Source organism: Dromiciops gliroides, chromosome 3 (assembly GCF_019393635.1).
Source record: "Dromiciops gliroides isolate mDroGli1 chromosome 3, mDroGli1.pri, whole genome shotgun sequence".
NCBI classification, from domain to species: domain Eukaryota; kingdom Metazoa; phylum Chordata; class Mammalia; order Microbiotheria; family Microbiotheriidae; genus Dromiciops; species Dromiciops gliroides.
Genome location: NC_057863.1, coordinates 666,755,955 through 666,776,225, shown reverse-complemented (window position 1 = coordinate 666,776,225; position 20,271 = coordinate 666,755,955). Strand labels below are relative to the sequence as shown.

Genomic DNA, 20,271 nt, shown 5'->3' with positions numbered 1-20,271 from the left:
CCTTTGTCTGAAATTATGAATGCTACCCCTGCTTTCTTTGATCACTGCCTTTACCAATGTCCCCTCCTTTGTATCAGTCCCTCCTCCCTCTTCTAGTATCACCATCCCATTTTAAACTTCCTTATACGGTAAGGTAGATCTCTATATCCAGCTGAGTGTGTTTGTTATTTCTTCTTTGAGCCAACTTTGGTCTTCTTTTTTTTTCTTTGAGCCAACTTTGATGAGAATAAGATTTAATCTTTGCCCATGCCCCCCATCTTCCCCTCCATTATCATAGTTCTTTCCTGCCTATTTTGTGTGTGTGTATGGGGGGAGGGGGACAATTCACTCTATTGAATTTCTCCCCTCCTTCTTCTTCATTGCAATTTCATTTTACCCTTTTATTTTGTTTTCTGGGGTGTTGTTCCATCAATGTCACCTTATAACCACAGATTAAGAGAAGAGGAAATAGAATACTCAACCCAATCTGAGAAAAGGAAACTGAACAAGCCATCAATGAACTCCCTGAGAAAAAAAATATCTACAGCCAGATGGATTCAGAAATGGATAATACCAAATATTTAAAGAACAATTATTTCCAATACTAGATAAACTATATGGAAAAATAGACAAAGAACGATTTATATACTGTCTAGAGTTATTTTAATGGAATATCTTTTACTATCTCTTCTTGCAGGGTTTTGTTTGTGATATATAGGAAATGCTTATGATTGATGTGGATTTACTTTATATTCTGCTACTTTTCATAAAATCATTATTTATTTATTTATTAATTATCATTTCTTAATTATTTCAGCTTACTTTTTAATTGAGCCCTTGGGATTTTTCAAGTATATCCTCATATCTCTGGCCACCTGACATTGGGACATATGCAGATTTCCTCAGAATGATTTTTCTGATGTTGAACCAGTCTGATAATCCATGTGAATGCTCTTCCTGACTCATTACAGTGATAATGTTTCTATCTAGTATACAATATCTGATGGGAAATGAGGGGTGACTGTAATCTGAAGGCTTTATGGCATTGCATATGTTCCTAGAGTTTCTCTCTAGTGTGGAACATATCATGTTCAATAAAATTAGAACAGTAATTAAAATACCTGCGACATTCTTGACATTCATGAAGTTTCTACGGTGGATTCTCTGAAGTTCAGAAAGACTGGAGCTTTGTGGGAAAGCCTTTACACTGTGATTACTTTTATTGGGTTTCTCGCTAGTGTGGATTCTCTGATGTTCAGCAAGATTGGAATTAAATCAGAAAACCTTTTCACCTGGATTACATTCAGAAGGTTTCTCTCCAATGTCAATTATCTGATGTCCAGGAAGGTTGGAGTTGCATTGGAAAGCCTTTCCACATTATTTTAATAAAGTGTCTCTCTAGTGTGGATTCTCTGATGCCTAGCAAAACTAGAGTGCTGTGTGAAAGCCTTTCCACATTCATTACATTTATAAGGTTTCTCTCCGGTGTGGATTCTCTGATGGCTAGCAAGAGTAGATCTGTGTGTAAAAGTCTTTCCACAATGACTACATTCATAAGGTTTCTTTCCAGTGTGAAGTCTCTGATGGTCATTAAGACTGGAACGTGTTGTGAAAGCCTTTCCACAATGAATGCATCCATAAGGTTTCTCTCCAACATGGATTCTCTGATGTTGACCAAGATGGTAGTACTGTGTGAAAGCCCTTCCACATTCATTACATTCATAAGGTTTCTCTCCAGTGTGGATTTGCTGATGTCTGGTAAGATGAGAGCTCTGAGTGAAAGCCTTCCCACAATGACTACATCTATAAGGTTTCTTTCCAGTGTGAATTTGCTGATGTCCAGTAAGATGAGAGCTCTGGGTGAAAGTCTTTCCACAATGACTACATTGATAAGGTTTCTCTCTAGTGTGAATTCGCTGATGGGTAGCAAGACTGTAGTGCTGTGTGAAAGTCTTTCCACATTCATTACATTCATAAGGTTTCTCTCCAGTGTGGATCCTCTGATGGTTAGCAAGAGTAGATCTGTGTGTAAAAGTCTTTCCACAATGACTACATTCATATGGTTTCTCTCCAGTGTGGATTTGCTGATGTCCAGTAAGATGAGAGCTCTGGGTGAAAGTCTTTCCACAATGACTACATCCATAAGGTTTCTCTCCAACATGGATTCTCTGATGTTTAGCAAGACTGGAGTGGTGTGTGAAAGCCTTTCCACATTCATTACATTTATAAGGTTTCTCTCCAGTGTGTATTCTCTGATGGCTGGCAAGATTAGATCTGTGTGTAAAAGTCTTTCCACAATGACTACATTCATAAGGTTTCTGTCCAGTGGGAATTTTCTGAGGATTCATGATCTTACTGTTCTGGCTTAAGGACTTTCCTCCCTCATCACATACATAAAGTCTTTTGCTAGTGTAGCCTTTCCAAGGTCTAATGCTGTCTGAACTCAAGCTGAAGACCATTTTCTGTGGCTTACCTTGATGGATTTGCATTTCAAGAGGCTTCTCATGGGACTGATTAAGCTCTACCTGTTCAGTAAAGCATTCCCTGTATTTACTGTACTGGAAACAGTCATTTCTTGAGGTCATTTTATTGTGGTGATTTAGGACTGAATGTTGTGTGAAGCTCTTTCCAACTCTGTCACATTCATGGGGATTCTTTGGATTTTTATCTTCCTTGACATCAGAGTCACAGATTTCTTTCAAAAGAAAGTCATGGGCACTGTCACCCATGAAGTTTAGCTGCCAAGATTCTTCCACAGAAACACTCAGGTTGGTAATAGTCTCATTGGCTTCTAACCTGGTCACTGCATCTGAAGAAACAAGAAAAAAAAAAAAATATATATATATATATATATAAACACACACATACAAATATATCCGAGGAAAAAAAGGAAAAAGATGATTCTATTTTCCCAGTCACAAAGAGGAGTTTGTAAACTTAAATAAGCAGAGCCTACCATTTGAAAATGCTAACACTTTATATCTAGAGTATCATTGAAATTACCAAGAACTGCACATACATTAACACAACAGACCTACCAGTCAGGGCAGGCTTCTCATTATACTTCACACCTCAGGCGATGACCTCAGAATGGTTGTGACTTGCACCAGAACTAGAACCCATGACCTAGATATGTTCCTTCCACAGCATTATGTGAGAAAAATTTTAATAGGGGTTTGGGGGAAGCTAGGTGGCACAGTAGATTAAGCACTAGCCCTGGATTCAGGAGGACCTGAGACTTGACACTTACTAGCTGTGTGACCCTGGGCAGGTCACTTAACCCACATTGCCCTGCAAAACAAAAAACAAAACCAAAAAGACAAAAAAAAAAAACTCTAATGGATTTGCAAGGGACCTGGATGGCAAGCCAGGTCAGTCAATTCTATAGTTTCTATGAGAGTGTAGTCAGTGTGTCAGTGGCAGAAGAAGAAAGTTAGGCCAGAAGAGGTCTTTCCCTAGTGAGAAGATAATTATTATTCTTGAGGAAGTTCCAACCTTGTTTTGGGACCAGCCCAAAGGTACAATAGAGATGGAGACTGATTCTTTTCTTTAGCTAAGTGAACTGATGGGATTATACCACACCTAGACTTTGCCCTTTGCCCCTCTGTGAGAGTCTTACATACTTCCCATTAAGTCATGATGCTAGGGGGGAGACCAGCACTTTTGCCTTTTAAATAACTGCTAAATGCTCAACAGGCAGGGGCAGAAAACACTCCTGCAATGGCAACTTCAGAGTTATCAGAGGACATGGGCCTTACCCAGGGACAGAAGGTTCTGGACATTCTCCAGCATGACCTCCTTGTACAGCTCCTTCTGAGGAGGGTCCAAGAGGTGCCACTCCTCCTCTGTGAAGTCCACAGCCACGTCCTTCAATGTCACCACCTCCTAAACCATCAAAAGTCACAAGGGTCAGAGCTGAGACTCCAGCATTCATCTAGTCCACTCCTCATCAACTGAAAGGAAGAAACTCAAGCACAGAAGGGATTGGCCCCAAACTCATCACCTTTGAGAGTATCAGAGCCAGCCCTTAAAGCCACAGTCATGAAGAGCCCAATGGAATAGGGAGTAAAGCATTTTATATATGAAGTGAGAACCGTGTTGGAATAATAAAAGTTGGAGAAATGTCTTCCTAGGAAATGCTTCTCTCTTTGGAATCAGGGACAAGCTATGTGTTGTATCCCTGAGGTGTGAGAATCTCTGGTGGAGAAGGAGAGAAGGTGATGTGAAATTCCTCCTCAGAAGTGTCACAGGAGATAAGAGAATTGTAAGAGGAGTTTGTGAGAGCCTGGCAAGTACTGTGTATTCTGTCTGTGGGAGGGGCTTGGGAGTGGGGGAGGGGGAGGAAGATATTATCTGTGATCACTGAAGATAGAGCAAAGAAGGAATTAACTAGTTCATTTCCTAATATACTGAAATAAAGTCTTTTCTAGAGAATGCATGAAGAGGACTCTTAAGGAACCAGGAGGACCTCTTCAGCCTTTAACATCTCATCAGCCTGGGCATTTACCTCTCACTGCCCTCTCCCTGTCTGCTCAGAGCACTGCTTTGGGACCTCAGAAGGAATTCTCCACCAGGCCCCAGGGTCTGGTGTTTTCTCCCCCTGCCTCCCTTTCAGCTTCCTTTTCTCTGTTGTCTTTCTCATCACTTGGATTTTGAACTCCTTGAGGGCAGGAACTGTCTTTCTTTTTCTCTATTTGACTCTCCAGCATTCAGGACAGTACTTGTCCCATAGTAGGTGCTTAAATGTTTACTGACCATTGCCTATCCAAACACTGTCTTGTCTCTTAACTGAGCCATTCAAAATGAGATACCTCTTTTCTGAAAACTAGCTTTTTTTGGCCTCCCATCCATGGGGAGAGTGCTTGTTTGGACTGAGAGAAAGAGCTCTTAATAACTTATATTTTGGGGGACCCAGGGATCCCATTTCTTTTTAGTCCTTTCTCTCCCCCAACCTCCCAACTCCAAAGTCAAGTTCTTGAAAGTAAGATGCATGTAGATCAAAGGAGCCTTGGGTGCAGCCAGATCCACTTGTCTGGACAGCTGAAGGGCATTCCTGATGAGATCTGGCCTGCAGGAACTAGTTCTAGGTGGGAATCATTGTGCCTCCATCAGCTTGGATGGGTTCTAGATTCTTCCTCTGACCTCATTCTTGCCAGGAGTTGAGTGACCTGAGTCAAGCACATCTAGATTTTAGTATTTTTAGTATCCCAAGTCCAATCATGTCACCCAATTGGGTTTCACCGCTATGTGATGGACCTCCCTCAGTTAGAAGGATGACCCCACCATCATTAGGGATCTTTGGTCTGAGAGAAAAGGCCAATGGACCGCCTTTTCCTCATCATCTACCGGCTGATTAATAAGATGATTACATCACCCACACACTGCGTCTCTCATACTTTTAGTCCTCAGAGTGATGGAGGAGGCAAAAAGGGGTTAATAGAAAAACCCAAGACCCAAGCTCTAATACAGATATTAGCTCTAAAAGGGAGTCAGACCCCAGTTACTGGATATCCTACAAGTCAGGAGGCTAGGTTCTCCTACCCACAGTGATCAACATCCATAAGGGACCAGAACGGGTCAGGTCAGAATAACAATAAAGGAAAAAGAAAACCAATTCTAATGAAAAATGATTCTATTTTGAAACTAGCCATGGGAACCAGAAAGAGACATGCGCGGAAAAGGCCAAATTGTCCCCAGATTCACCTTATGACGTGTAAACCCCCAAAACACACCTCCACTGAAAAAGGGACCCACCTCGGGGCTTGGCTTAGGACCCCAGGAACTCTGAATTAGGATAAGCCCTCCCCTGTAACACCCCTAGGTGTTACATATAATGAGGACAGGCCTTCCCCTGTACCTCCCCAAGGTGGAGATATTATAATGAGACTGCTAATCAATTTATCCATACTATAAATATAACTGTCTTTTCTTTCACTATTGGAGAGATACCTTTCCACTATTCTGGTTCTCTCCCTGTGGTCACTCACAGCATTGCAATAAAACTTGGGGAACTGAGTCACTGAGTCTTGTCATTCTTTTGGGACGACTCAAGATCAATATGACCCCCAATTCCAGCCCACATCAAGAGGACCTACTTGCTGACATGTTGGCTCCCTCATTAGGTTGGTCACTTCTAGAGGGCAGGTACTGGATTTTCCTTCCTTGGCATCTATGTTCCCACTGAGCCCCTTCCCTTTCTAAATGCTTGTTGACTTGATCTAAGCAATAGTCAAGGGGAGGGATTCAGAGAGTCCCGGGAAGACGTGTGACATTGTTGTCCCTGGCTCTGAGAGGACCAATGACATCATGAGGTGCCTTGAATTGTGAGTCAATTGTCTTTAAGTGAGGCAGAGCTGCTCAAAGGTGTCAGCCTCACTCTGTCACACGGGAAGTCCACTGGCAAGACAAAGGTCAAGACTGGGGATGCCTGGGGAGGCAGTGGGTGACCCTGGCCTTTCAGGGTTATCCCAGGTCTCAGTTTGTCTGAGGCCACCCCCACTCAATGACTAGGGGCTAAGGGAGAGTTGAGACATGAGGCAGAAGGGAATGAGCAGCAGCAGGAGGCCAACTGGGGCTCTGATGACAACCCAGCAGAGGACCAGACCTGGGGAAGCCTTCAGGACCTGCCCCAGCCCCCTCCAGGCAAGATTCCTGGGCCTTCACTTGCTACAAGGAAGGGTTTGGCCCCAAAAGCAAAGGGGAGGGAGGAGCAGTTCTATGCATGGTGAGGGAGGGTGCTAGGCACGCATAAACAGAGTCAAGACATGACCCCTACAGAGCAGGGGGGAAGGAGGGAAGGGGTCCTTAGTTGTAATGAGGGAGAACTGCAAGAAAACCTGCAGGGGAGGGCAGCAGTTTGGGGTGGAGGGGGGCGTGGTGGTCAAGATGCCAAAGTACCAGTGAATGAGCCCAAAATGCAGGAGAGACCAGGGCAGGGTGGTTACTGCCGGACTCAGCCTCATGTCTATTTCTGTAAAGAAACCAGCCATGGGTAAGGCATTGCCAGCCTCACAGACCATCCTCTAGGTCTCTGAAATGGGCTCTTTGGCTGGTGTTGGTCAAGCCTGTGGAGAGACTGCACTCACCTGGGCTGGGGGGCTGTGGCTCCCAGGGGCCATTGCCTCTGTCTCCAGGCCCCCTGCCTGGGCCAGGCCTTGGTCCTCTGAGGGCTCAGCTGGGGAGGGAGCAGGATCCCAGGGGGGAGAGGTCATTCCCTTCTCTTCCTGGGCAGGAGGCTGGCCTAGAGGGATTTACAGAGGGTGAGGCCCCACAGGAGGTACAAAGGCCCTGGCCCTGCCCTCAGGAGAGACCCCAACCCCCAGAGGAAGGGAGGCAGCAGCTAGACTTGGAAATGAAGAGACTCCCACCCTCTCTTCCTCCTTCTCTTGTGGCCCCTCCTCTCCCCCACACTCCTGCAGACAACCAAGAGGCAGAAGGGGCTCTGGGATGCCAGGTGGGATGAGACTGGTCCGGCTCTCAGGGGCTCCTGAGTCAGAGCTCTCCCACCCACTGGCATTCTATTCTGTCTCCCCTGCACCCCCTCTGCCCACGCACACCCACACACATGCAAGCACACAGAATCTGGGCCACGGACAGACTGCCTGATCCAGGAGGGAGGGTGGCTGGGGAAGGCTGGGAATGACTGGAGGAAGTCTGAGGCTGGGAGACTGAATCCCGACATGGGGGCCAACGTGGGGCCTAGGGGCAGGGAGGCCCAAGTCCGGGACCCTCAGAGCCCCCCCTCCCCTTCTGGTCGGGAAGTTTCAGCAGGAAATCAGAGTGCCCAGGGCAGCTGGCACCACCATCCGAGCCGCCCCCAAGCTGGCAGGAGCAAAGTAACCACCACTGCCAGCCTGGTAACTAACTCGCGCGGACTCAGCAGAAGCCAGCTGGGCGCTGCTTGGCCCGGAGCCCACCCGGAGCTGCCCATCTCCGAGCCTGGGCACCCCCGCAGGGGCTCCAGGATTTGGGACGGGTCGGGCACTGAAATGGACTAGCCCCGAGGGGGCAGGAGGCGGACCTCCAGTCCCCCCAGCCCAATCCCCAGCCTCCTGCTCCTGGCTCCAACCCTGGGGAGGGCAAGGGAGGCCAGGGCTGCTCTTGGCCCTTCCCTTCTCCTCTCCTTCCCCCTTCCCCAGCCACGCCGTCCCCCTCCCCACTTTTCTCTGCGGTCTTGGGGCCACCCCCTTTCCCGGAGAGGACCCAAAGGCCCAGGTACACCTACCCCCACCCCTTCATTTCATAAATCGATTCTCCATTCAAGGGGCGCAGGATGCTCCCTGGGAAACAGATCAGCTAAGGAGCCGGGCGGGTCAAACCACTTGCAAGCGTAGGCAAAGGTGTAGATGGTGCCCTGCCCCTCTGGGCTTCCTATGTCCCAGAGGACGCCCTTCCCCCTCCCCAGCCTCAGCCCCACCCCCGCTTCCTAACTAGGCCCCACCTTGCAGGTACCCAGCTTTCCCTCATGCCTCCCCCTCCCCTCCTCCATGGCTCTTGGAAAAAAATGTGGGGCAAATGGTGTCCTTTCTACCCCGCCTACTTTTGGGGGTGCTCCTGTCCCGTGGGTGTGAAGATGAAAGAAAAAAGGGCCCAGGGGTCATAGTTGTCAGGGTTTCCCAGTGGTGTTTGGGCTAATGCACTTTGGGGGAGAAATAAGACTCTTCCTCCTCTGAGAAATAAAAATATGGAGCTGTCTCTTTTGATTACTCTAGGAAGCTTGTATTGGAAGTGTTATGGGCCCAGAGCACCCCAGAAGTTCTCTGGGGTACATCAAAGAACCTTCTCCTTGAAAGACTAAACCAGAGGACAGATAAGCCTAGAGAGATAAGGGGAACCAGTTCAGACTCAACTAGTTTTGGGCCCCCCACCCTTCATTCTGGTCTCCTGCTTCTTTTGTGTTCTGAGGAGATGGCTTGAGAGATCGTAGCCACCCCTCACCTAAATCCCCCAGCCAGCACCAGTGGGGGATGGTCCTCTCTCAGTAAATGAACTTTTCACAGTCAGATGGTCACCCCCATCAGTCCTCTATAAAAGTACCTGTCAGTCTCCCTTAGGGCCTCCCTCTGTAATCAACTTCTAGCTTCCAGCAAGACCCCTTTCTTGCCCTGAGGCCCCCTCCTTGTAAGACCCCCTCCCAGTGTGTGCCTGGGTGAGATGAACGTCCTTTCCCAGAAAAGTTGTGGGGAAGGAAGCTGGGCATGGCCAAGTGGGCAGGGTGCTGGGGAAGAATTCCTTTTTAAATTTAGAATTTGATTTTTCCCTGATTACATGTTGTAGCAATTGGAACAACACCACCTGCTGGAGAGATACTGTAGGAAAGCTCCACCATGAGGAGAAGGCGTCTGAGGGCAAGCCATGAGGTCAGGTCCTTGCTTATGGGTACTGTCATTCAAGGCTATCAGCCAATTAGCTTGGAGATGTGTGTGTGGGATGTGGCCAGTTTCACAGGAGGCTTGGGGGATGAAGGAGGTGTGGCTCATTCTCTTTCTCCAGGACTCTGGTGGAAAGCAGAGCAGGAGAACTGTAGCTCCCCAAGATAAATAGCTGAATCTAGGCTTCTTTCTGTCTCTCTTCACCAAATTCTTATTCTCTTTAATAAATGCTTAAAAGTCTAAACTCCTTGATAAACCCAAAGACTCCAGCTTCTGGGATAGGAACTCAGTATTTGACAAAAACTGCTGGGAAAACTGGAAGATAGTATGGCAGAAATTACCCATAGACCAACATCTGACCCCTTATACTAAAATAAGGTCAAAATGGATACACGATTTAGACATAAGAGGTGATACCATAGGTAAATTAGGAGAGAAAGGAATAGTCTACCTATCAGATCTTTGGAAAGGAAAACAGTTTATGACCAAACAAGAGATAGAGTATATTATAAAATGCAAAATGGATGATTTTGATTATATTAAGTTAAAAAATTTTTGTACAAACAGATGCAATGCATCCAAAATTAGAAGGGAGGCAGAAAGCTGGGAAACAATTTTTGAGGCCAGTACTTCTGATAAAGGCCTCATCTCTAAAATATATAGGGAACTAAATCAAATTTATAAGAACCCAAGTCATTCCCCAATTGAGAAATGGTCAAAGGATATGAACAGGCAGTTTTCTGATGAAGAAACCAAAGCTATCTATTCCCATATGAAAAAATGATCTAAATCTCTAATGATTAGAGAGATGCAAATAAAAACAACTCTAAGGTACCACCTGACTCCTATCAGATTGGCTAAAATGACAAAAAAGGAAGATAATAAATGTTGGAGAAGCTGTGGGAAAATTGGAACACTAATGCATTGTTGGTGGAGCTTTGAACTGATCCAACCATTCTGGACAGCAATTTGGAATTATGCCCAAAGGGCGATAAAGCTGTGCATACCCTTTGACCCAGCAATACCACTTTTAGGTCTTTTTTCCAAAGAAATCATGGAAAGGGGAAAGGGACCCACATGTACAAAAATATTTATAGCTGCTCTTTATGTGGTGGCAAGGAATTGGAAGTTGAGGGGGTGCCCATCAATTGGGGAATGGCTGGACAAGTTGTGGTATATGAATACAATAGAATACTATTGTGCTGTAAGAAACGATGAGCAGGAGGAGTTCAGAGAAACCTGGAGGGTCTTATGTGAGCTGATGATGAGTGAGATGAGCAGAACCAGAAGAACATTGTACACAGTATCATCAACATTGAGTGCTGATCTACTGTGATGGACTATATTCTTCTCACCAATGCAATGGTACAGAAGAGTTCCAGGGAACTCATGATAGAAGAGGATCTCCAAATCCAAGAAAAAAAACAAAACTGTGGAGTATAGATGCTGAATGAACCATACTATTTCTTTTGGTTTTGGTGCTGTTGTGTTTTTTTCTATTTTGAGGTTTTTCATCATTGCTCTGATTTTTTCTCTTATAACAGGACTAATGCAGAAATAGGATTAATGTTATTATGTGTATATATATATATGTGTATATATATATAGATATAGATATGTATATGTATATAGGTATATAGACATATAGATATAACCTATATCAGATTGCCTGCTGTCTAGGGGAGGGGGGAGGGAGGGGAGGGAGAGAGAAAAATCTGAAATTGTAAAGCTTGTATAAACAAAAGTTGAGAACTATCTTTACATGTAATGGAAAAAATAAAATACCTTATATGTAAAAAAAAAAGTCTAAACTCTTGCTAAAGCTTATAATTTATTGGCGACCACTCATTAGATATTTTAGACTAGTTAGATATTTTAGCCCCTTACAATGTAAAAACAATTTTTAACATCGGTTTTTAAAACTTTGTGTTCCAAATTCTCCTTTCCTCCCTCCCCATATCCCCTTTAAGAAGGCAAGCAATTTAATGTAAGTTATATATGTGTAGTCATGCAAAACATTTCCATTTTAATCAGGTTGTGAAAGAAAACAGACAAAAAAAAAAACCTCAAGAAAAATAAAGTAAGAAAAATTATGTTCCAATCTGTATTTAGATACCAGTTCTTTCTCTGGAAATGGCTGGTATTTTTTCTTTTTTTTTTTTTTGGTGAGGTGATTCAGGTTAAGTGACTTGTCCAGTGGTCACACAGCTAGTGTCAAATATCTGAGGCTGGATTTGAATTCAGGTCCTCCTGAATCCAGGGGTGGTGCTCTATCCACTGTGCCACCTAGCTGCCCCAATGGCATTTTTTCATCCTAAGTCCTTCAGAGTTGGTCTTGGATCATTGTATTGTTGAGAATGGGCAAGTCATTTACACCTGAACACTTTACAATACACAGTACATTTCACTTTGCATCAGCTCAAGAAAGTCTTTTCAGGTTTTTCTAAGAGCACCCCATTCATCATTTCTTATAGCACAACAGTGTTCCATCAAAATCACATCCCACAATTTGTCCAGCCATTCCCCAATTGATGGGCATCCCCTCAAGTTTGAATTCTTTATAATCAGAAAAGAGCTGCCATCTTTTTTTGTACATATGGGTCCTTTAACCTTTTGTTTTTTATTTCTTTTTGGATACCAACTGTTAATATGAATATATGGATCACCTGGATTTGATGGAGGTGCCTTATTATCCAGGGGGAGTTTTATGAAACCCTGGGTTAATAGGAGCAAAATGTCCTTCAACTGAACTCCAAACTGAACCCAGATAGCTAGCAGATAAAAGTCCCTACCTGGTGACTTCTTTTCCCTCAGGATAGTAAGTCCCTATCTTATGGTAACATCTGGGAGTCCTCATCCTTGCCAAACCCTTTTTTGGAATCCTGTAGTCTTATCACTGTGCTTCTGTGTTTCCTCCATACTTGTTATAACTGAAATTGTTAAGCTGCTTTTTGCTTCTGGGTTGATTTCTGTATCATACTATTGAAACTGACAACGCCCTGTCATCAGTGCGCTAAAGCCATATATACCCTCGGGAATGGGGAGTCTCTGAGCTCTTTTCTTAGGAGGGGAGTCTCCACATGATCATGTGTTAAATATTTCTTCTTGGGACAAAATATTAAATTGATATTATGTTTCTCCTATCCATTCTTTGATCTGGTTTCTGTGAGGCACTTACTTCTAGTAAGAGAGAGAGAAATAGGGGGCAGCTAGGTGGCACAGTGGATAAAGCACCAGCCCTGGGTTCAGGAGGACCTGAGTTCAAATTCAGCTTCAGACACTTGACACTAGCTGTGTGACCTTGGGCAAGTCACTTAACCCTCATTGCCCTGCCAAAGAAAGAGAGAGAGAGAGGCAGAAATAGACTTCTCAGATCTGGGTGAACAAATTGTAGGAGATATTATTGATGTCTCTGACCTGTTTATTATCTTGTAGGAGGATGAGCAGGCAAACTATATTTAATATTCAACATGACCTAGCAGTGGTATAAGTTTGGAATATGATATTCCAGAGGGCAAAGGAACTGGGATTACAACCAAGAATCACCTACACAGCAAAACTGAGTTGTTTACCTGGAAATTAAAGAAACAATCAATATAGGCATAAACAAGGTCTTTGATTGGGTCAGAAGAACTATAGCTCATGGTGTCACAAAGGAAGACGCTAAGAATACCCAAAGATGGGAACTGAGGACAGGGTTTATATGAGGTAAGGGAACAAAAGGGAACCAAAAGACTTCTCCAGAGTCTCTTATAACTATTTAATGTAAATGAACCTTTGACAAAAGAAACTATAGAACTGCTCCGGAGTTGAGTATTACTCAACTCTAAATAGAAACTACTTAAGGTAGGTGGATCCTTTTACATAATAAAGCCCAAGGAATAAGGTGGGGAATCATTGGGAGGGGACAGTTTTCTTGGGGAAAAAAAAAGTCAACCAAGAGTCTGGAATTGACAAAGATTAGTTGGCCCCAGGCAATTCGCCTGCCTGGGTAGGGGGCTGGGTGGGAAATTAGTGTAGTTATCAGAGTATAATCCTTCAGGGGGAAAAAATGGGTATTTAATGAAAGCTAGGACTTTCAGATATTCTTGATAAAATGACCTGAACTATTCAGAATAGAAAATTTGATTTTCAAATACAAGACTCAAGAGAAGCCTAAAAAGGTAAACAGGAAAAAGAAATCATAAAGGATATTAGGAGTTTAAATTGTTTACATTCCTACATGGGAAGATGATACTTGGAACTCATAAGAACTTTTTCATTATTAGGGCAGATGGATGGAGCATATTTATTTATTTATTCATTCATTTCATTTATTTATTCCACCTAAGATGCTGATACTTAAACCAGGAAGAGTAAAAACAGAAAAAGAAAATTATAGACAAATTTCATTAATGAATATGGATGCGAAAACCAGAAATGAAATACTTGGTAAAAGATTACAATATATTACAAAGGTTATACAATATGTTATAAATCCAAGTAGGATTTATAACAGGAATGAAGGGATGGTTTAACATAAGGAAAACTTAGTTATGTCAATAATAAAGTTTTTTTAAAAATCATGATTATATCAATAGATGCAAAAGAGCTTTTGATAAAGTATCACACTTTCTATTAAAAACACAAAAACAATATTGGTAAAAATGGTTTTCTTAAATAGATAAAAATTATTGCTCTAAAACCATCAGTAAGCATTATTTGTAATAGGGAAAAGCTAGAACCTTCCCAGTAAGATCAGGTATGAAACAAGGATGCCTGCAGTCACCAATATTATTCAGTATTGTATTGAAAATCCCAGCAACAGCAACAAGCTAAGAAAAAAGAAATAAAAGGAATCAGAGTAGGGAATGAGGAACTAAAACTAGCTCTTTTTGCAGACTTGGAAAATCCCCAAAATGCAATTGAAAAGTTAGTTGAGGGGCAGCTAGGTGCCACAGTGGATAGAGCACTAGCCCTGGAATCAGGAGGACCCGAGTTCAAATTTGGCCTCAGACACTAGACACCTACTAGCTGTGTGACCCTGGGTAAGTCACTTGACCCCAATTGCTTTACCACCACCCCCCCCAAAAAAAAAGAGGGAAAAAAAGGGGCAGCTAGGTGGCGCAGTGGATAAAGCACTGGCCCTGGATTCAGGAGGAGCTGAGTTCAAATCCGGCCTCAAACACTTGACACTTACTAGTTGTGTGACTCTGGGCAAGTCACTTAACCCCCATTGCCCCTCAAAAAAAAAAAAAAAAGATAGACAGTAAAAGATAACCCATTTAAAATAACTCTAGACAATATAAAATATCTGGCAGTGCAATTGCCAAAATAATCTCAGTGATTGTATAAACACAATTATAAAAAAAGAAAAACTTTTTATACAAATAAAATCAGATTTAAATAATTGGAGAAATATTCATTGTTCATGTGGAGGCAGGGCCAATATAATAAAAATGATAATTTTACTAAAGTAATTTATATACTCAATGCCATCCCAATTAAATTACAAAAAATATTTTACCAAATTAGAAAAATAATAACAAAATTCTTCTGGAAGAACAAAAAGCCAAGAATATCAAAGAAACTATTTTTTTTTAATGTAAAGGAAGGAAGTTTAGTAGCACCAGATATCAAACTATGCTATAATGCAGTAATTATCAAAACTATCTGAGGGGCAGCTAGGTGGTACAGTGGATAAAGGACCGACCTTGGATTCAGGAGGACCTGAGTTCAAATCTGATCTCAGACACTTGATACTTACTAGCTATGTAACCCTCATTGCCCAACCCCCCCCCACCAAAAAAAAAAAAAGAAAAAGAAAAAGAAAAAACAGAAGAGTAAATAGAATATCTAAATAAAACTGCCTGGTAAAAATCAATGGAACAGAGTAGATATACAATTTACATCATCAAATAAATATAATAACCTGGCATTTAACAAGTATAAAGACTTAAGATCTTGGGATAAGAGTTCATTATTTGGTTAAAACAAAATGTGGGGGAAAACCAGAAAGCAGTATGGCAGAAACTAGGCATACTCTAATATCTTACACCATTTACCAACGTAAGGTCAAAATGGATATGTGGCCTAGATATAAGGAGAAATATTACAAAGAAATTTTAAGAATATGGAACATATTACTTAACAGACTTATGGATAGATGAATAATTTATGAATAAAACAAGAGATAGAAAGCAGAGTGAGGTATAAAATGGGTAATTTTGATTACATTAAATTAAAAAGCTTTTGTACAAATGGGGGAATTTATGGACAGTTTAACAAATAAAGGTCTCATATCTCAAAAATAAAAAGAACTTTGTAAAATATATAAGAAGACTCATTCCCCAGTTGATAAATGGTCAAAGGATAAGAACAGGCAGCTTTCCAAAGAGGAAATCTGAACAATTTATAGTCATGTGAAAAATTTATCTGAGTCACTATTGATTAGAAAAATGCAAACTAAAACTTGAGATATCATTTGACACCTATCAAATTGGCTAAAATGATTGAAGGGAAAAGCAACAAATGTTGGAGGAGATGTGGGAAAACTGGGACATTAATTCCTTGTTGGTGAAACTGTGAGCTGATCCACCCATTTTGGAGAGCAATCTGGAATTATGTCAAAAGAGTTGTTAAACTGCCTACACACTTTGAACCAGCAATACCACTACTAGATCTGTTTGCAGAGATGATTAGGGGAAAAGGAAAAGAACTTGTATGTTCTAAAATATTGATAGAAGTTCTATTTGTGGTAGGAAAGAACTGGACATTACAAGGGAGCCCAAGTTGTAGTATATGATTGTGATGGAATACTTCTGTGTCCAAGAGAATGGAGTATAATAATAGCAATATTGTTTTAAGAAAAATTTTGAGTGACTAAGTCAAATTAACTACAAAGGACATAGGAAGGAAGATGGCATCTGCATCCAGATGTTAAAAAGAAACTGAGAAGCCTCTCTGGGCAAAGAAACCAACCTTTATTAAGAGAAACAAAGGTGAGGCCTACAGTCTGCACAGTATGGTCTGAAACTCTGAGCTAAAGAATTCAGTTATTAAGATATCTCTTCATTCATGTCTGGTGCAACAATGTCCTCTAGAAGCTGATTCTTTTCTTCCTTCCTTCCTTCCTTCCTTCCTTCCTTCCTCCCTCCCTCCCTCCCTCTCTTCCTTCCTTAGGAATTGGGTTTAAGTGACTTACCCAGGGTCACACAGCTAGTAAGTGTCAAGTGTCTGAGGCTGGATTTGAACTCTGGCCCCCCTGACCCCAAGGCGAGTACTTTATCCTCTGTACCACCTAGCTGCCTCTAGAAGCTGATTCTTGAAAAAATGGATTTTACAGGTGACTATGTCCTAACTGTGATGTGCTAACTTTACACTTTCCGTGATGTCAATCAGTCCTTTGATGTCTCCTCAATTAGCCCTTTACAAGACTTTCTTATTTTATCATTTTAATATAAAGATATGTGTGTATGTCGTTATTATGGTAACACACTTAAGACACACTTTATAATGATTTAGTTACACTTCTAAGGTTAACTAACACAGAAATTTCCCTAGGACTACTTCATAGTTTGGTAATAGATGGCTTTTATTTATTTATTTTTTTAACCTGGGACTATAAATCATACAGTTATTTCTTATCCTAATGCTATGGAAATACTATGTTATGGAAATGCTTGTTTTGTTCCATAAATGTAAAATAAATAAAATGTTTTAAAAATCAACAAGCAAAGTATCAAAGAAAAGCACAACATGGGCATAAATTTGACTAGAAGTTCTAGAACAGAGCAAGTGATATTTAAAAGAGTAAAAAGAAGGGAGAACTTATGTGAAAACACCAGAGGAAAAAATTTAAAAGAATTGGGAGCTATGGAAGAAAAAAGTCAGAAGTGGAATGAAGGGATTGGCCAAGACATATAGAAATCTACCCAAACATGAAGTGTATGGAAAGTTAGAATGTAAGAAACATTAGCCACTGACTCCATGAGACAATGAGCAAGATTAAAATGAAATCGAAAGGCTGAAAAAATGGAAGAAAATATAAAGTATATCATAGAAAAATTACTGACCTGGAAATCAGATTGAGGAGAGGCAATTTAAGAACCTTTGGGCTACCTTAAAACCATGAGCAGAAATCTCAATTCAAGAAAACACTTTAAAAAATACTGCCAAGTCTCTTTAGAACTGGAGGTCAAAATGGAAACATAAGGTGTCAACCAGACATCTCTGGAAAGAAACCCCCAAATAAAATCTCACAGCATCATCAGAACCAAAATCCAGAGCCTTAAGGCCACAGAAAAAATACTGCAAGATCCAGAAAGGACTTCAAGCAATGAGGAGCTGTAGTCAGGATCACACTTGATTTACCAGCCACAATTACAAAGCTGCAGAGAGCTGAGAATATTCCAGAAGACAAAGGCTGCTTTTGAGGGGGGGAGGGGGAGGGGAAGGGGAAGGAAGAGTTAGGGGAAATTATCTCATATAATCGAGATATGAGTAGAAGTCTATAATAGAGAAAAGGATCTGGTGGGGAAAGAATCTGACATTAGATCATGCGTCTGATCTGAACTGGTCAAAGAAGGGACTCCAGGGGCAAATGATGAAATATGTTACACACCTCCTGAGAGAGATGAAAGATTCAGAGTAGAGAATGAGGTGCGTGCGCGCGCGCACGCACACACACACACACACACACACACACACACACACACACACACACACACACACCCCCGACTTGGACAAAGCAGAAATGTTGTTCTTGAGTATACGAGCACATGACAGAGCGCTTGTTTTCCTTTCTCCCGCATTTCTAGGAGGATGGGAGTTGTAAGTGGAGTTTCTACTGAGTGAAAAAAATTTACTTTAAAAAAATCTGAATAAAATACATTCAAGTCCCTTTCACAACTGTGGCAAAGAAGATTCTTTTTTTTTTTTTTTTTTTTTTTTTTTTTTTTTTTAGTGAGGCAATTGGGGTTAAGTGACTTGCCCAGGGTCACACAGCTAGTAAGTGTTAAGTGTCTGAGGCCGGATTTGAACTCAGGTACTCCTGATTCCAGGGCCGGTGCTCTATCCACTGTGCCACCTAGCTGCCCCGCAAAGAAGATTCTTAATACAAAATATGGAGAATTTTAAAAAACAGATAATTCTAAATACACAAAATTTTAAAGGTTTAAATGAAATGAATGCAGATCAAATACTAGCAGAAATTGTAGAGTGGAGAATATATCAAACGATGCATCCAATATGATGCCAAAATCAATTATGTCCCAATATACAAAAAACTGACACCCATGTGTACCAAGAGCCATTGCTAATAGATGAGTGTTGAAAGCATATGTAAATGATCACATGATCACATGAAAACATTCCCCAGAAAGAAGAGTGACCAAAGAGGCCAGAGTTGTTGGATTAAGGGTTTAAAAACTGGGATTAAAAAAAAACAAGGGGCAACTAGGTGGCATAGTGGATAAGGCACCGGCCCTGGATTCAGGAGGACCTGAGTTCAAATCTGGCCTCAGGCACTTGACACTCACTAGCTGTGTGACCCTGGGCAAGTCACTTAACTCCAACTGCCTCACCAAAAAAACCCCTGGGATTTAGGAGAATTTGGTGGTCCCTTCCACAGGCCACCCACATATTTATTAGCCTATACGTGCATGTATTCAGGATACTACTCAACAAACTTCTCATTAACCTGAGATAGTTTCAGCCTCCTGATTGTCACAACTCAGCCATCATGGTGAGGAGGGCAGTACCCTGATTAATGGATCTGAGAAGGAGTAGAACTATCATGTGGAAAAGGGCTCCTGAAATTTCTCTCTAAAAAACTTCCCCCAGTTTCTCCTGCTCTGACACTCTAGAAGAAGAATCTAAAGGAGTTCAATTCCATATAAGAGGCATCTAGTCTGTTTCATGTGGCCAGTCAAAAAGAGCTTCTGAGGCCACCCTAGTAAGCTTCAACAACTGGATTTAAAGTGCTTTTCCGGTATAATGTTGGGTATGTTGTTACTGCTGTCTGTGCTTTGTGTCTTAGTAAATTCAAACTGACTTTTTTCCTTTGGCTTGATCAACTTTTAGAAAGAAGCATGTAGAGAGAAAAAACTATTCTGCAGAGGGGCAGCTAGGTGGCTCAGTGGAAAAAGCACCGGCCTTGGATTCAGGACCACCTGAGTTCAAATCCAGCCTCAGACACTTGACACTAGTTGTAGGACCTTGGGCAAGTCACTTAACCCTCATTGCCCCACAAAAAAAGAAAAAAACATTAAAAAAATTAAAGAAAAATATTCTGCAGAATTTTCAGTCTTTCAAAAGATAAGCTCTCACACTCTCCCTATCTCTCCCAATTCCAAACTCTAGCAAAGTTGGGGAAGCAGACAAGAAACACATAGGAGAAGGAAATTGTTTCTTCCAGTGTGCAGAAATTTATGAATTCACAATTGGGTGACCATACCTGCTGGATCCTCATCAAATTTAAGAGTATCCCTTCTCTACATCCAGAGATCAGAGGGGCTGAAAGGGATATGTTGTCTGAGTAGAACTACAGAGCCCCTGAAATAAAAACTAATGACTTCCCAAAGAGGGAAGATGCCTCTAGGCTTTTCCTTTTTTGGGAAGAAATAAAGTTTTCAGTCAAGACAGAGACCTAGTAGGAAGGAAGTTCAGAAATCCAGAGAGGAGAGGGAGGGGGTGAAGGAGTTGCAGCTGGCAGAGATGGCTCAAGAATCTCACAGCTGTCTGTCAGGGACTCTGAAGTGTTACCGATTGGTTCCTGAGTAGGACAGGAGGTAACAGAGGGGACTGCACAGGGAGAAGGGCCAAAGTGGTGAGATAAAGGTGAGACGAAAGGAGCAAGGGGCTGGGAAAGCCAGGGTTAAGGCAGGCTGGAAAGCCAGGGCAAGGACATAGAGGTAGAAGGGGTTGAAGGAGTGGGAGAGGG

General features: G+C 42.0%; 3 protein-coding genes across 3 annotated transcripts in view; 2 read left to right on the top strand and 1 right to left on the bottom strand.

Moving 5' to 3' along the window:
- Window positions 1-907, top strand: part of LOC122750293 (WAS/WASL-interacting protein family member 1-like) — a 17,361-nt gene extending 16,454 nt beyond the window's left edge. The window contains exon 2 of the mRNA XM_043996984.1: window positions 797-907. Coding sequence (XP_043852919.1) covers window positions 797-812 — 16 coding nt within the window. The 3' untranslated portion in view covers window positions 813-907. The remainder of the gene's footprint in view (window positions 1-796) is intronic.
- LOC122750289 (zinc finger protein OZF-like) lies at window positions 707-8,208 on the bottom strand. The gene is made up of 4 exons (XM_043996980.1): window positions 8,200-8,208; window positions 7,065-7,219; window positions 3,738-3,864; window positions 707-2,788 (listed from the first exon to the last, which is right to left on the bottom strand). Exons 2-4 carry the CDS (start codon window positions 7,188-7,190, stop codon window positions 1,362-1,364), a joined length of 1,680 nt encoding a protein of 559 aa, XP_043852915.1. The 5' UTR covers window positions 7,191-7,219; window positions 8,200-8,208; the 3' UTR covers window positions 707-1,361.
- The window catches only part of LOC122750294 (translation initiation factor IF-2-like), a 14,228-nt gene continuing 1,548 nt past the window's right edge, over window positions 7,592-20,271 (top strand). Inside the window, exon 1 of the mRNA XM_043996986.1 lies at window positions 7,592-7,637. Within this exon, the coding sequence (XP_043852921.1) occupies window positions 7,618-7,637 (20 nt within the window). The 5' untranslated portion in view covers window positions 7,592-7,617. The remainder of the gene's footprint in view (window positions 7,638-20,271) is intronic.

Coding starts and splice junctions, on each gene's coding strand:
- LOC122750289 (XM_043996980.1), bottom strand. CDS start 7,190: ATGACCTCTCCCCCCTGGGATCCTGCTCCCTCCCCAGCTGAGCCCTCA. Junction 3,865..7,064: donor GCCACAGCCCCCCAGCCCAG/GTGAGTGCAGTC, acceptor TTGATGGTTTAG/GAGGTGGTGACATTGAAGGA. Junction 2,789..3,737: donor CCAGAACCTTCTGTCCCTGG/GTAAGGCCCATG, acceptor TTGTTTCTTCAG/ATGCAGTGACCAGGTTAGAA.